Source organism: Barbus barbus (assembly GCF_936440315.1).
Source record: "Barbus barbus genome assembly, chromosome: 37".
Lineage (NCBI taxonomy): Eukaryota > Metazoa > Chordata > Actinopteri > Cypriniformes > Cyprinidae > Barbus > Barbus barbus.
Window position 1 is genome coordinate 7,879,261 of NC_136715.1, and position 17,263 is coordinate 7,896,523.

The following is a 17,263-nucleotide window of genomic DNA, read 5'->3' on the forward strand; positions in this document are numbered from 1 at the left end:
TCTTCACTGATAGAGGAGCGCAAAGGAGGGGAGGGGAGAAGATGGTATGAGATTGGCGGAATGAGGAGATGAGAGGTCTTCTGTTTGACCGAAAACTAAATTAAATTAGTAAACTGTGTCTAAAACAACGACATATCTACAAAAAAAGGCCTTGGAACATCTGATCCAGTGTTGCAAAAACGGACATGTAAAATTAATGTCATCCTTCAACAGTAACCGGATTGTGAGAGACAAAATACATTTTGATGCAAAAAGACTGCTGCTGTGGGCCGCCCATTTGCCTATAATGGGTAATTTGATCATCTTTGGCTGAATTTAACTAGACAGAAAATAATTCAAGGTCCAAATACCCTACAGTATTTTCCTTTGAGAGTAGTAAAAAGTCGTTTACCTCCTCTCGTAAATTAATTAATCCAATTTTGAAATCTGGGGTGTTGGAAAACCTTATCAGTGAGCTGATGCAAAGCGAGGTGTGAAGAAAACTCGCTCAAACACCTCACGCTCGATCAACAACTTTCCAAATCAATCACATTTGCTGATTGAATTCTCTGTCATGCATTTATGCCAACAATCCAGTATTTAATAGCATGCAGATGCTAAAAAGATTGCAAAACTTTTAGTTTTTTTCCCCCTTGGCTTGGTGGTTCACCCACCAGAGGCCAAGATATAAATGTTATAGCACTCTTAAAGTAATAGCTGATGCAAAAATGAAAAGATGCACTACCATGGCATCACTGACCTGTCAAGGCATGTCTGACGAATCTGTATGTGAACAAGATAAACAAGATTGAGAATGAGAAATCATTGTTTGCAATATTCATTGTATAAAAACAACTCAATCATTCTGCTAAACTTCTCATTCTTTTGTTCCATGGAAATCATGGGTTTGATTCATTATTATACCTGTATTAATATAATTAAGCAACATTTTTGAAATTAGAAACTTGGAAAAAATGTTGATGTTGAAACTAAGCTGCAAAACTATTTTTTTATTTTTAATTTAAGTCAAAAATACAGATTCATATTTAATTGTTTTTTATTTTTAAATTAAGTTTTTTAACTTGAATGTATTATTTTAATTTGAATATAATTAAATATTATTATAATTAATATATTGAAACAATCTACCTTAAAAAGGCTAAAAAAATAAACTTGTTTACACACACACACACACACACACACACACAGTTCCGTTAATATTATACATGAAGAATGCTGAATATTTTTATTAAAAACAAAAAAAGGCCTCTAACACTAGCTTGCTCTATTATTTTTCTATTCTATCTGTTTTCATTTTATTTATTATATAATTAAAAAAAAACTTGCTATGTGTACTGCGTTAAGCTAACTGAGACTAGCACTTGCATATCATTGCTCTTTTGTTGATTTTGCGTCCATTGTCCTCATTTGTAAGTCGCTTTGGATAAAAAAAAATGACTAAATGTAAATGTAAATATAGTCAAGTTAATTGTGAATTACATGGCCACTAATGCTCAAAAATGATGATTTCTTAGGATGTCCTTGATATTCCTTGTTATTGTTGTATGCTTATAGAAAATCATATCAGCATGTGAGAATCAAGCAAAAACCAGACAGTTAGGGTTTCTATAATTGTATCCTACTGCCACCTACTGGCCCATGCACCTGAATGCAGCTATGTAGCACCTGCTGTTTTACTCATTTGATCTCATCTGTTGTAACTAATGCACACTCTAATTACAATTCATGAGAGGAATATGACAATCTGGGCTTGGCCCATAGAATTTGGCTCAGTGTATTGATACTGATCAGAAATGACAGCAGCATCGTTCCAGAACTGCAAAGATGGAGAGAAATCTCAAACAGCACAACCAGAGACTGATACACGGCATGTGAAAGTCCTACCACATGAAACAACACTTATCTAAATATAAGATTCCTCTCTATGATTCAGATTTATTTATAAACCACTTGAAGACACACATAGAAAATATTCACAGCATACACATTCCAAAAGAACATGTCACAAGGATAACAAAGCATTTAAATGCAGCTGATCAGGGTGAATTCAAAAGAATTGTTTTACACCTAATAGGGAGGCTATCTGAAAGGCTATGTAGGTTTTAAAACATAAATGAATATATATGGCACTTAAGATGGCACTAATGTAGTGCATCAGAAAGCATCCCTTTTTTAGGGATCATTAAAAGCATAGTTCACCCAAAAATAAGAAATTAAATAATAAATAAGAAAATAAAAAATACTGTTATCATTGTCTCCGTCTCATGTAATTTCAAAATGATATGACTGACTTCCTTCTGCGGAACATAAAAGTTTTTTAATTAAATGTTTATTAGGATGTTCTGGTTGCTCTTTTTCATGCATTTACACTGAATTTTGACTTCAAAAAGGACACAAAAGCATCATAAAAGTAGTTTTAAGTTTTAGGTGAAGTAGTTCTCTTTGTGTTTCACAGAAGATAGAAAGTCATATAGATTTGGAACGAAAAAGGGACAAAAAAATACGTTATGAGTGAACAACACGAACAGAACTATTTCCTCATAATGGGCACCCTCATAAACGAACACACACACACACACACAAACAAACAGACATACACACACTCACGCTATGGTACTGTAGACATGATGCCACATTCTGTTTTGGCTGCATGACATTTTCCTCAGTGCAGTTCCTCAACTCTCTCAAGTTCTCCAGACAGCCTCGCTTTTAGTCTTAGTGCAGTTTAAACATCCAGTCAGCACTGTCTCTGGTCTGGCTCATTGTCATGCTCAGCTTGTTTGCTGCTGTAAACGTTTATGTTGTGGTCTGAAGGATGCCAGACGTGTGTTTTGAGCGCGTTTCAGCATTGCATACTCATGGTGGGCTCACATATCCACATCCCCATCATACGCCAGAGCCAGTGCCTTCTGTGGACTGCTACTGGGACTGTCCTCTGGGTTTTTACTGAAATGCAAAACATACAAGCATATGTGTAAACTGAACTCACAACAACCACCTTACATCATAATTTGTTGCAGTTTGAACTATCACCACTAGAGTGCATAACATACTTAGTCATGTTTCATATATGGTATTTGCTCATTAGGGAGATTTTTCAGCCTTAAAAACATATGCCAGTTGTTTATTTTAGAGATAATGTTCAGTAAGGCAAAATAACCGACGGGAGGGTGATTAGGACCCTGATTATGTGAGAAGAAAGAGAATGATAGAGTCATGAAGAACATTAAACTAGTACAGCCATGTAAAAATCAGCCTCACCACAGGAGGAAGGACATAATGATGAGGAGGAGGATCACGACAAACCCGGACGCCATCAGCCCATACACCCACAACTTGACACGGCCATCTGTCAATCAAAATTAACATCAATGCTTACAAAGTACAGCGTTTGTAAATCATTCTGACTTGATTCTGGTTGAAAAAACTGGGTGACATATTTTTGAAGGCTAAAACCCAGAAACGAGTTAGCATTTTAGCATAGTCCTGACGTCAATGTTTTTTTTCAAAAACATCAGTAATACCTCATTGTGATCTTTTAGAAGCTTTAACTTGAAAAAAGGCGGTCGATAACAGTTACCTTTCTAAAAACTGAGGTTGTTGGGACATTAAATAGGTTAACTCATCGACTCACTAGTCTGCTATTACAGCCTCATAGTGCTTCTAATCACGTTGTTGAAAAGTATTCCAAGTCAAAGGGAAAAGTTTTTTTTTTTTTTTAAGTTGACATATCATGAAAATCTGACTTTTTCCATGTTTAAGTGCTATAATCAGGTCCCCGGTGCATCTACCAACCTAGAAAACATGATAAAGAACAACACTACATTTTTTTGGTAAGCCTTTCTCTGCAAGTGTGAAAAAACAAGCGTGTAAGATTTCGCTCCCCCCGGGATCTTATTATAATAATATTACATATAATAAAATAATAAAATACATTCATAATAATAGGTGCCCTTTAAATAAAGACTTGTTGAAGCGTTTGAGTTGAAAGAGTTGTCGGAAGATTAACGGCGGTGAGGTTGAAATCATGCAACCATGGTGTAGTAGTTTGTTTATCTTTTTACTTTTTTACTCCTATTGGGAACCAGAGTGTGCTACAACATGCTAATGCATAATCATAGACTTTTGTTGGTCACAGAGTTTATTTTCAGCGACAATCCAAAAACTAATAGAAAGGGTGATGGGTGATGCTAATTTCCTGGGTTGGCCTGAAAAAAACATTGCAGCACTCTGTAGGAAAGCATAGGGGTGTTGGTAGTACCTGGTCCAAGAGGCTGCAGTGCCCAGTCCTTAATGTGGTTCTTGTTCCGGGCATGCTCTGGTCTAAGACGGCCTGTGGTGGTCTTCACATCTGCCTTCTTATGGTCCAGCCCTGGAGTTCTGGTACAGTAGTCAAGGAACCCGTGAGAGGTCATGACCTCTGTGAAGCCCTTCTCACAACCACAGACTCCATTCTGACTCAAAGACGGAGAGAGTTTATGAGAAACATCATCAGAGTGATGGGGCAGCACGGTGACAGCTGGATACTGAGATGTGCTATGTTCCACATATACAGACATACAGTTGTTAATTGCATGGCGTTAGAGGATGAGATGAAATTGTAATATGCGATGATGATATTTGCATCTCACCATAATAGACTGCCAAATGATACCACACTTTATAAACTCTCAGCATCTATCATAGCTCATCATCCATATAAATATAGGATTCACTGCTGGTAAATGTTACATTATTGTAATTAAGGCACTGGGTGATGTTACCATTATCCAAAGCCATGGTTTAACGCCAGCTGTATTATCAAAAGGGTGACTCAAGAACATGTCCCTATCATATTTCATTGTCCCTATTTCATAGTTCCTGAGACATTTTTATATTAAATTGTAAACCATATTAACATTATTTATGTAATGTTACTGTAATGAAGAAATATTCTCATTCATGTAAATTTTTTTTTAATGGTTAGTATTACATTTATGCATTATAGCAATGCATCTAACCAAATGAGAATCAAAATTATCACAAAATCCATTCGCAGAGTATGGAAGGCAGTGTTATTTTGGTATTATTTATATTATACTGTCATAGTATTTATTAATAATGTTCCATTTTTATTTTAATTTAGTTTTCAGTAATTTTGTTATGTGGCTTTGTCATTTTTATTTTTTTGCGATATTTCTATAGCTTTAATTCATTTTATTTCATTTTATATTTACAACTCATTTCAGTCAGTTGCAAAGGCAACATTTATGAATTTCATACATTTATCAATTTAATTTTAAAACATTTATTTCAGCTTTATTTAAATTATGACAATGATTTTTAATCGCTTTAGTTTTAATTAACAATAACTATACTGGGAGGAAGGAGAGGACATTTCATAAAAATGAAATTTGTCACAAATAATAATAATAATATGAATAATATTTGACATTCTTTGTGAGATTCAGCCAATAGTGAATGAGATTGTGTGTTGCCAGTGTTCTGGGTGTCACCTGTGTGCAGAAGGAGAAGGGTTTGGTGCATGGAGGGTGACACTGTCGTACGGCAGAGGGCTGGTTCTGAGCAATGCAGCCTCCTAATGTAGAGAAACACTGATTACATTTGGCTAAAATTACAATCTGACGTTATGTTTTCCCAAGGCCTTTACATGCCTATATAAAAAGCTATGAAATAAGATATGATGTTGATTTCTTATGATACTGTTCTGAGAATTAATGCATTCTTAATATAATAGTGCAGACCTGTGACGTTGATGCCATCAGAGCGCTGGCACCACACCAGTCTACGGTTATGCCTCCATTCACCGGTCATCCATTCATAACTAAGACATGTTCCTCCTGGAAAAACATACAAAAACACACTTGAGTGCTTTTCTGGTTTAGTGGCTGAACAACACTTCCTGTCTATCACTTCTCCGTCTTGGAGCTATTTTCTCAAACAGCTAGAGAGGAAATAATAGCTCGGAAAAACAACAGAGAGAAAGGGAAAACAAAAAAAAAATTGTGTTCTTTTAAACATGGAGGACTGGTACTTTAGCAAAAACAACTTTAAACCTTAAATTTCACTTTATTTCACATTGAAAATGCATGTTCCTGTTTATTTGTCTGTTTACTTATTATATATTAGAATTATATACATTTTACACCAAAAAAAAATTAATAAATAAAAATTAGGGTTTAGGGTAGGTAAGATTTTTTATTTGATATTTTAAAATAATTTATTACAACTTTAAATAATTTATTTGAATTAATTGATATATTATTTAGCAGTAATTTATTCCTGTGATGGCAAAGCTGAATTTTTAGCAGTCATTACTTAAATTTTCAGTGTCAAACTCAATCAGACGGCTTGGTGTTTTTCTCCTGTATGGCTTCCCACAAACCTCGGCATGGCTGTGTCTCATACATCTGGCTGGGACAGGTGTCCTGGTTCTCCGGGACCTGCGTGACTACGGCTCTAGAACGAGCCTGTCGACCCCACGTCTCAAAACTCCGCCCATCCAAACACAGCAGCTGACATGAACTCCATGGTGACCATTTGGTTAGGTGACATTCTCCTGACATGCAAAACAGCCAATGAGCAGGTGCCTAAAGCTCCTCAAGACATATGTGATTTATTAAAGGTGATTAACCCTGTCCTCGTCACTAATTAACCCTTCATTTAGATGCCACCATTAAGTAGTCACTGTGTAATTATTTAGCTTTGTGTTTTGTGAGATGCAGACCTGGACAAGGGATTGTGCAGGGCTGCAGTAACTCCATCTCGCTGACTTTGCTCTGTGAACTTTCCACACACATTTTATCCTCTACTGGAACGGGCAGAGGAGGACCTGAAAGAGAACCCCAGTGCACTACACAGGATATTTCCCTCCGACTTGCTCCCTCGCCACAGTCGGCCCCCTGCAAACAGAGAGAGAGAGCGATTACAGACAGAGCGGAAGAGGATTTCAGCTGTCTGTCACCTTCATGATAAGAAGATCGAAAGATCAAGATACTGATGTTATTTTGGGCTATTGAGATTCTTATTCTTCATTTTCTGTGCTCTGCTACATTTTTCTAGATTCTGATATTTAGAAAGTGTAAATCTGGTGGGTAGAAAGAAACCACTCCAGATTTAACCATAATATAATTGGCTCATAACACTGTGAGGAGGCCTCCGCATGGGCTTGTGTCCAACACAGCAAATGATTCCCAGCCAGAGAGTGTTCTGCTATTCTGATTGGCTAAGAAAGTGTGTTGCTCCCCTGACTCATTTTTTATTTTCTAATTATATACTTTACAGTTGCATATTTTTACATCCAAACAATTAGTTTTACTTCATTTGTACTTACTGTATTTAATTTTGTTTTTTTATAACTAAAAGTGAATCTTTGTTTTCATTTATAATGATATACTTTTTAGGAATATTTTTTACTTATTTACTTCTATACTATCATTGAATAGTTTGAGTTTTTTTAAATTTCTTTGAAAGAAGTCTTCTATGCTCACTAAAGCTGTGTTTATTTGCTCATATGGTACAAAATATTACTACAATTTAAAATGATTATATTTTCTCTTTGAATATTTTAAAAAATTTAATTAATTCCTATGATGCAAAGCTGAACTGTCAGCAGCAATTTCTCCAGTCTTCAGTGTCAGATGATCTTTCAGAAATCATGCTGATTTGCTGTTCAAGACACATTTCTTTTTACTATCAGTACTGAAAATGGTTGTGCTGTTTAATATTTATGTGGAAACCATAATACATTTTTGTCAGGATTCTTTGATGAATAGAAAGTTTACTAGGACATTTCTTTGAAATAGAAATCTTTACTGTCACTTTTGATCAATTTAATGCATGTTTTTATTTATCTAAATGTTTTAGTTTCTTAATTCCCCCCTATACTGTATGCTTTCAGTTGTCAAATTAATCAGTAGGGGACAAATACATCTGTGAATAGGGTTTTGCCATTACTTTAATGTGATGCCGCACCTACATAAAGATCTGAGATTGAGAAAGAGAACTCTATTAGGGCTGTTCATAACGGCACAGCGTAGCTGATTTTTATCTCATATGAGCTCAGGGGAAACCCTGACATGATGCATTCGCTTTGACAGTTTAATGGAAAGCAGTAGCCTTCAGCTATGTGAATTTCGTGCATGTAAAGGACAACGTCTCAGCGGCAGCAGCTATTGTTTGAGTTTAACTCAATCAGGTGTGCTGCATCAATACTACCTCCACCCTGCATGGTCTCCAGTCCCCCAGTACCCAGCTGTAGCACGGCCTGATGGGACAGGGGCGAGTTTGGGAGAGCTGCGATGGACAGGGACGACCTCCTTCACCGGCAGGCTGCAAAACGACCCTGGATCGTGTCATTTGACCTGAAAATTTACATACAACAAGACAAAAACACATGGGATCAGAAGCTAAAGTCCAGTGTGAGAACTGTTTGCATGCTGAAATTTAATAAGCGCTCTGGGAAGAGTTTACTCGTGGGACTGGCAGAGCCTTGAATTGAGATAAATGAGACTGATAAAAGCTTTTAATTAAGCCCCTAACAACAGCCAAGTTCAAGGAAGCATGACTGAACTTTCAAGGGTGTAAACACCTGTGTGCTATCTTTGCAAAAATACTAGATTCATTTTTACATTTTTACAGGTGTTAAAATGGTAAGCACCACTTATGTTTTCATCACGTTATATTATTCTAAAATAATAATATAAATATTATGAAATAGTATTAAACATTTATTTATTAATATTAAATAACACAATTTATTTGTATTATTATTATTAATTTTAGTTTTTTTTGTCAGTATTGAAAAGGAAAGCACCACTTATGTTGTCATCAAAAAGAGTTATATTATTAAGTAAGTAAATTTGTAATTATTATTATTATTATTTTGTTATTAATTTTATTTGCCAGTATTGAAAAGGAAAGCACCACATATGTTTTCATAATGTTTTCATGCGAAAATATTTTATTTTTTTTGTTTGTATGTTTGTTTTTGTTTGTCAGCGTTGAGAAGGAAAGGACCACTTATGGTTTTGATCAAAAATAAAAAAAGTTATATTATTCTAAAATATTTATCATCTTATTATTTTATTGTCCAGTTTTAAGAAGAAAAGCACAACTTATGTTTTCTTCAAAAAATACAAATAGTAGCAAATAGTTTCTTCTTCTTATAATTATATCAATTGGAAATCATACTTTGGCTTCCACAGGTGTGTGAACATTCTGACCAGGTGGACCACTCTGTAATCAGGCAATTAAAAGGGCAGCCCACTTCACAGGGGGCAGAGAGCTTTCCACGCGAAGGACCCAACTAAAAAAAAAAAAAGAGAAGAAAACAATAAAATAACTGGATTCCTATTCCTTTTGTTGAGAAAGAATCCCAGTGAGAGAAGAACAGTCACCTCTTTGCACATGCTCAGTTCCACCAGCTTCCCGTCACTGCGGACACAGTTCAGGAGTCTGGTCTTGATCCCACGGCCGCATACTGCATTTTCACTGAGCTGACAGCTGCTCCAGTCTTCACAACATATACACATAATTCACTTCACTCCATAACGTGGACAGAACACATTATACGATCTTTAAATTGTGCAAGCGTAAATGCTTGTAGCAGCACCTGAGTAAACATAGGAGTATTTGAGACAGGTCGTAGTGATACAGGCTTGAGTCTGGTTTAGATCAGGGCAGGTATGATCTCCTTCTGGCCACCTTAACACATTTCTACTCCTCCACCTCAAATCACCCTCATTACAATCCTGGAGGAATACAGGCATGAATCACATATGCAAATACACCAATACACAATCTTGCATATACAGTATGTATATATATATACATATATGCATGTTCTAATTGGGATTTGCCATTCATTGTTTTAACAGTAATGCATTTAAATTACAAGTCTAAGGGACAAGAGAATCTGGAGGAAATTCATAACTTATTTTGGTAAAGCACTTCTATTAATTGTGTTATTTCAGCTGTAAAGAAACATTCCCTTAATATAAGCTGATTATAATTACTACAGAAAAATCAATGCAGCATTTGGCGTTTTTAGATAAATAATTAATTAAGAATTAAGAATTAAGATTATTTAATCATTAATGAAGTCCGTTCTTGTAGGGACTCTCAACAGTCTATCATCTAACAGGAAGATGAGGTTTTTCTATTGACGATTTTAAAAAGTTCAGATTCATAAGTATAATAAAACTTTGATTTTGTTACCTGTCCTGTATTTTAACGCTACTGTGAATCTTTTTGGTAAATCCACTGCAATCTCGTATATTTACTAAGGCCATAAATGCTTCGTTTTAATCATCCCATCATGACAAGCTTCCCTCCATCCTGATATTTTATTATCCATTCATCCATCAGTCAAACTGACCACGGTACATTTGGTCCACTGGCTCCACTCTGATGTCACACAGTGGGCGGGGCACGGCAGTAGACAGGTCTCGACTGTGATTGGCTTTTCCTCCTGGTCACACAGTGAGTCATCCACAACCTCATCCTGGTTTTCTCCTCCGCTTTTCAAGCAGCTTCAGGTCAGACACAAACAAATGCTATCTTTTAAACTGAACCATTACAAGCTTAAAATTCAGACGTCTTAAGCAAAGAAAATTCAACCAGAAAACTTTGTTGTTCAGTTCTAACATTACCCATGATTTCCCTGACCTCACTTTAGTCTGAAGGGCAGAGTTATGACCTCACTTATCTTTAAGAAGCAGAGTTATGACCTCATGAATCTGTTTGGCACTGCTGTGACCTCTCCTCGGTTTTGAACGTTGACTTATGAGACAATTTTGCTTTGTGACGTACACAGGATATGTTTTATCATTGTACCACGGAGGTAAAACAATATATTGGGCTGCTGTTCTCTGCAGAATGGGGACATTTTAAAAGACATTCTTTTAAACTTTTTTTGATGACTTCTGAGATTATTTGCTTATTTAAAGGCTCACCGGATTTTGCCGGTCTGGAAGCCCTCTCCGCACACAGCCTGGGGCGGTTCAGCGTTCGTGAGATTGTTTGGTGGGTTTAGGACACACATGGACCAGGACTCCACTTCCCACACATACTGACTGCAGTCAGAGTAACAGGGCAGTACCTCAGACACCTGCTCACAGACAAGATAGCTATGTTTTTATTTATGGCAGCATGCACACAAGTGTGTGTCTCTGTGTATACAAGAATATACAGAACAAATACAGCATGCAAATGGTTATACAAGCAGACACATATAGACTTAAAGACAAAATATTATAAACACATTCACACACAAAAACATAATTCTCTAGTGTACTCACCTGAGCCTTTGTAGATATTCATATCAGGAGAACACGATCAGCAGCAAAACCACAAAAGGATTGGAAAGAAATGAAAATAATGGGGAAAGGGCAAGGAAAGAAAAGGAATTGGAAAATGAAAAGGAAAGAAATGAAATGGAACAAACATAAAAAGAAAATATGAAAGGCACAGGAAATTAATGGGGAAAGAAAAGGAAATCAACAAAAAGGAAAGGGGTGGAAAGAAAAAGTAAAGCAATAAGGAAACAAATGAAAAAAGGAAATAAAATAAAAAGGAATTCAAAGAATGGGGAAAGGAAAATGAAGCAGAAATGCAAAATTAAAGGAATGGAAAAAGGAAAGGAAAAGCAAAGAAAAGGGAAAATGGAACGGATGCAGGAAAGGGAAAGGACATTAGAAAGGAAATGAAGGAGTGGAAAGGGGAAATACAGCAAAGAAAGGAAATTAAGCGAATATGAAAATGCAAAGGAAAGAAAAGTGAAAAGGAATTCAAAGGAAGAGAAAAATTTAATTAAAAGGCAAAGAAAAGAAAAGAAAACAAAGATGGAACAGGAAAAAAGAGGAAGGAAAGGGGAAAGGAAAAAGGGAAGGGAAAGTAAAACAAAGCAAATGAATTTGGAATATAAAGAAAAAGGAAAGAAATTGAAAGGAAATGGAAAAGGAAAGCAAAAGAAAAAGAAGGGAAAGGAAATTAAAAGAAAGAAAGCAGAAAGAAACATGTAAGAGGAGGAGGAGGAAGAAGAAGAGGAAAGTAGAAGTAATGTAAAAGAAAGTAAACAAAGATGGAATAGGAAAAAGGGAAAGAAAAGGGGAAAGGGGCCGAAAAAGATTTTCCATTAGTTTCTATTAGAACCACCCCAACCGTAGATTTGTTATTTAGTGGTTCATTTATATGAGAGAAACTGAGCTGAAGGAAATGCTTGCAGACTCCTCATCAGATCGATGAAACTTTAATGTTTCTTGGCCTGCCCTGATGGAATATAAAATAAAGAAAGTGCAATAAAAGGAAAAAAGAGCAAAAAGCAGGGAGGATAAGAGGTTCAGTCCCTGGAGGTCTTGATCCTCTCCAGTCTTGTCTTACAAGAACAGAATGTGGTTGAGAAACACTGTGGAAACAGCTCAAAGTGGGAAGCCTGGGGAAGACCCTCAAAGCCAGGCCAAATGAATAATAAATTATACAGTAGGTTTACACACACACTGTGACTCCAAAACACAGATGAAGATGCAGTACTTATGAATTTATGAACAAATATAATTTAAGCATACAAGTGTGGGCATGTATAATTTCACAGCAGGCGATTTTTCCTCGAGGCTAATTTAAATAGACTGAACAGCTCTATTATCAATAATAGCTAAAGGTCTCTGGATATTTTAAGCTCTCAGAACAACTCACGTCTTATTTGGACTAATTAGTTTCTTCATTTCTTACTAGATCAATGAAGTAGAAGTTGAAGTGAACAATCATTCTCACTTGATTTTTGTAGTTAAGTTTAGGGCAGGGTCGACCTCCATTGAAAGGCTTCTCTCGTAGCCATTGAGAGCGAACTTTCACCCCCCCACCACAGGAGGCGCTGCAGGCAGACCAAATCGACCACTCACTCAGCTTACAGTCCGTAGAACAGGGTACATGACACCATTCCTCTTCAAATCCTGTAACAGCACACACTTCCTTAGAGATACAGTACATGGACTATACAATATGAATGATAATACTACAAAACAAAAAAATAAATAAAAGTTTAAAAGAACAGCATTTATTCAAAATAGAAATCTTTTTTTTAACAATACAAGTCTTTACTATCACTTTTTATTCATTTAATTAATTCAAAATGACCGACTTCAAAATTTTGAATAGTAGTGTATAACACAAAATTTCTATTTTGAATAAACACTGTCCTTTTTAACTTTTTATTTATGAAAGAATCCTAAAAAAGTATCACATCTCCCATCTCACATCTCCTATTAAGCAGCACAACTGTTTCCAAAACTAATTATAAATCAGCATATTCAAATGATTTCTGAAGGATCATGTGACACTGAAGACTGCAGTAATGATGCTGAAAATTCAGCTTTGCTTCACAGGAATTAATTATAAATATATTAAAACAGATAACTTTAAATTGCAATAATATTTCCCATATATCTATATATCGATCTATCTATATCTATATATCTATCTATATACATACATATACACACAGTGCCCTCCATAAGTATTGGAACAGTAAAGACAAAATTGCTCTGTTGTCTGTGGAGTAAAGACATTTGCAAATATGATTAAAAGATGGATATGAGACAAAACTACAGAATGTCACATTTTATTATTAGCCGTTTCAACACATACATGTTTTACCAAATAAAAAGAACAGCACAGAACAGAATATAGACAATCTACCATCCTCAGGAGACTTACACAGACACAGAATTACAGATGCTACACAGCAAGATGCAAACCTCTGACCAGCACCAAAACTAGAAAGGCAAGATTAGAGTTTGAAAAAAAGCACAAACATGAGCCAGAAGAGTTTTGGAACTGTGTTTATGGACCGATGAGACCAAGATGAACCTTTATCTAAGTGATGGGAAACCAAAAATGTGGAGAAAAAAAGGGAACTGCAAATGATCCCAACATACAGCCTCATCTGTAAAGCATGGTGGAGGTGTTGTCGTGGCATGGGCATGCATGGCTGCCTCTGGAAAAGGCCCTCTCAACTTTACTGATGACTTAAAGTATGATGACAGTAGCAGAATGAATTTGGAAGGGAACAAAACCATCTTGCCTACCAATATTCAAGAAAATGCCACCAGATTCATTGGGAAGTGCTTCATATTGCATCAGAACAATGACCCAAAACACCCTGCCAGTTCAGTCAAGGAATTTATAAGGGCAAAGAAATGGAAAGTTTCAGATTGCCCAAGTCAATCTCCAGATTTAAATCCGATTGAACATTAATTTCACCAGCTGGAGAGTAGGTAAAGGCAGAAACTCCCCAAAAACAAACAACAATTGGAATTGGCTGCATTAAAGGCTGGGAAAAGTATTTCAAAGGATGAGATCAAGAGTCTGGTGATGTCTATGGGTCACAGACTCACTGCTGTGATTGTGTGCAAGGGATCTGCAACTAAATAATAGCTTTTAATCTTTTATATCTGCCTTATGTTCAACTGTCCCAATACTTATGCTCAATGAGTGGGATGAACTCTAAAAGTGCTGTGCTTTTTATTTGATAAAACATGTATGTGTTGAAACGGCTAATAAAAAAATGTGACATTCTCTAGTTTTGTCTCATATTCATCTTTTAATCATATTTGCAAATGTCTTGACTCCACAGACAACAAAGCAATTTTGTCTTTACTGTTCCAATACTTATGGAGGGAACTGTATATATATATATATATATATATATATATATATATATATATATATATATACATATATATTCTTCATTAAAAATAATTAAAAAGCATTTTATTTTAGATTTTTGAAAGAGTGCATCACCACGGCTGTTGCAGAGAGCTGGCTCCACCAATCGTCCCATGTGATCCAGACAGACAAGAGCTCTGAAACGCTTTCCGTGCCCACACTCGCTGTTCTTCCTCTGAGCTCGCCTGCCCTGGACTGCCTTTTGGCTTTGGTGGGAAACCCCTTGGATGAAAGGATGGCCAGCAATGTTCTTTGCTGGTAAGAGCAAACAAGGGGACCAGGGACCCTGAGGCTGGGTATGAAATTCAGAACAAGGACAGGCTTCTTTCTCCAGCAGAGGAAACAACTCCTCCTGTTGGCATCTCCAGCGCTTCTTACTGCGACCTGAGAGTTTGAATGGAAGAGGGCCTTGGATGGAGCGTGTGCTTTCGGAAAAACATTTTGATAATCAGAATAGTTTATGGTTGAACATGTTACCTATCAGAGATCGGGAACGAGTGCGCCAACTTCCACAGCCTTGACACTGGCTGAATCTGCTCCAGGATGTGAAGCTACATTCCTCTCTACAGGGCACACGACATTCCCTCACCGGGACGGGCATCAGTCCAGCCCACCTCACACAGTCTGTCATATCTGCTGGAGAATCATCCGCACCAACACACGTTACCTCTGAAAACATGACAGAGAGGGAAAACAAGTTAAATAATAGCTATAGTGTTCTAAGTAGAATGCCTTTTTTGGACACTTTTGACAGATTTTCTTTTTTGGCTGAACTATCCCTTAAATATGGTGGCCCAGCAGTGCACAACACAATGAAATTGCCACAACACAATGCATAGGACTAATTTTGTTGTGTTGCTACTTCTTTCTGTTGTGTTGCGATTTGTTTCAGTTGTGTTGCAGCTTGTTTCCGTTGTGTTGCGATGTTTCTATTGTGTAGTGCTAATTTCTTTGTGTTGCAACTTGTTTCCATTGTGTTGTGCTAATTTCATTGTGTTGTGCTAATTTCATTGTGTTGTGACTTGTTTCCATTGTGTTGCAGAGATTTCGTTGAGTTGTGCACTACTAGGCCAGTGTACTTAAAGGTGTACAAATACATTTTGGAGCCTGCTTTAATATAATGGGCCTCATTCGTTCTCAATGAGAAGCAGAGCAAATGAGCGTAAAATGTTCGTAAAAACCATCTTATGTAAATTATTCAACTGAATAATTTAAGTAAGAATGGTTTTACAAATAATTTACAAAGATAATCATTCTGCTCATGTTTCCTAAATGAAGCCCACTGTGCACATCTTGAGGGAATCATTTATTTGCTGAGAAATACTCTTCTCACTTTCCAAATCTGACAGGAAGAATTTGGTTCTGTATGCTGCAAACCACACTTTGAAAGGATCCCTGCTGTGTCTTGATAGGCCAGCACCTTTAAATTTACATGAAGCTCCAGCAGGACATTTTAAAAAGGGGCCCGGGGACGTAGATGTCAGATGTCACACCATGCTGTGTGTCCTCTCTGACATTCTGACAACGTTCTATAAGACGGGAGAGTATGGGGAAAATTGCAAGAAAAAAAAAAAAAACTTCAGGCAGCCAAGAAGTCCCTCTGAATTTCTTAGATAAGTTATCGTCCTACAGTAACCCCGTTTTGCAGAACTTTGCTAATAAAACTTTAAATCATACAGAGATTCTAATCTGTCACTTACCTCTTGTCTCTAGACCAATACCGCATACCTCTGCGGGCCCACCCACAGCCTGCCTCACCGAATCAGGTACCAGAATGCACTGATGCCAGCGATGGGTCTGCCATCTGCCAGGAAACACCAGTGCACAGAAAACATGTTGTGGTGTCTGGCTTACATCCAGTGATACCTTATGAACATTTTGTATTTTATTGGCACATCAAGTAGGGATACACATTACCATGTTTAACACCACATGTTTGATTACATTTGGGTATTTTTCTAAAGGAGGATTTAAAAAAATGCTCTAAACATTTTAAAGGGTACTTTATAAAAACTTTGTTTATTTTTATATGAATTGTCTTTTCCTCATGTTTAAGAATGTTCAAGTTTCTCCTATATATATATATATATATATATATATATAAAATCATATAATCACACAAAAGTTTGTATTTATGTATACATAGTTTGCATCCTTCATGACAATTAATCACTAATAAGCTACTGATAATATTAAGTCGATATCAAGTTTATTATGATTTACTTGAGAAGGAAGAGATTTTTACACGATCTACATGTAGCTTTGTTGTATACTATTGATCAAAATACGTTTTTAGAAAGAAATTAATATTTTTGTTCAGAAAGGATGCCTTAAATTGATCAAATGTGAAAGTAATAACATTTATAGCATAACAAAATATTTCTATTTCAAATAAATGTTGTTGTTTTTTCATTAAAGAATCTTGGAAAAATGCTTCACAATTTAAAATAATAAATAAATACTGTAAATAAATAAAAATTAATTAACTTAAAAAAGGAGAAAATACTAAGCAGCACAACTGTTATCAACATTGATAATA

At 36.1% G+C, this 17,263-nt stretch overlaps 1 protein-coding gene across 1 annotated transcript in view; it reads right to left on the bottom strand.

Moving 5' to 3' along the window:
• Positions 1-2,867: 2,867 nt before the first annotated feature.
• The window catches only part of LOC306856975 (thrombospondin type-1 domain-containing protein 7B-like), a gene marked incomplete at both ends in the record, with an annotated part of 43,759 nt that continues 29,363 nt past the window's right edge, over positions 2,868-17,263 (bottom strand). Inside the window, 17 exons of the mRNA XM_079396567.1 lie at positions 2,868-2,946; positions 3,262-3,349; positions 4,262-4,454; positions 5,496-5,578; positions 5,745-5,840; positions 6,386-6,559; positions 6,728-6,902; positions 8,218-8,363; positions 9,193-9,307; positions 9,399-9,514; positions 9,614-9,752; positions 10,379-10,532; positions 10,956-11,110; positions 12,772-12,950; positions 14,800-15,108; positions 15,202-15,393; positions 16,425-16,528. Coding sequence (XP_079252693.1) covers positions 2,868-2,946; positions 3,262-3,349; positions 4,262-4,454; positions 5,496-5,578; positions 5,745-5,840; positions 6,386-6,559; positions 6,728-6,902; positions 8,218-8,363; positions 9,193-9,307; positions 9,399-9,514; positions 9,614-9,752; positions 10,379-10,532; positions 10,956-11,110; positions 12,772-12,950; positions 14,800-15,108; positions 15,202-15,393; positions 16,425-16,528 — 2,497 coding nt within the window. The remainder of the gene's footprint in view (positions 2,947-3,261; positions 3,350-4,261; positions 4,455-5,495; positions 5,579-5,744; positions 5,841-6,385; positions 6,560-6,727; positions 6,903-8,217; positions 8,364-9,192; positions 9,308-9,398; positions 9,515-9,613; positions 9,753-10,378; positions 10,533-10,955; positions 11,111-12,771; positions 12,951-14,799; positions 15,109-15,201; positions 15,394-16,424; positions 16,529-17,263) is intronic.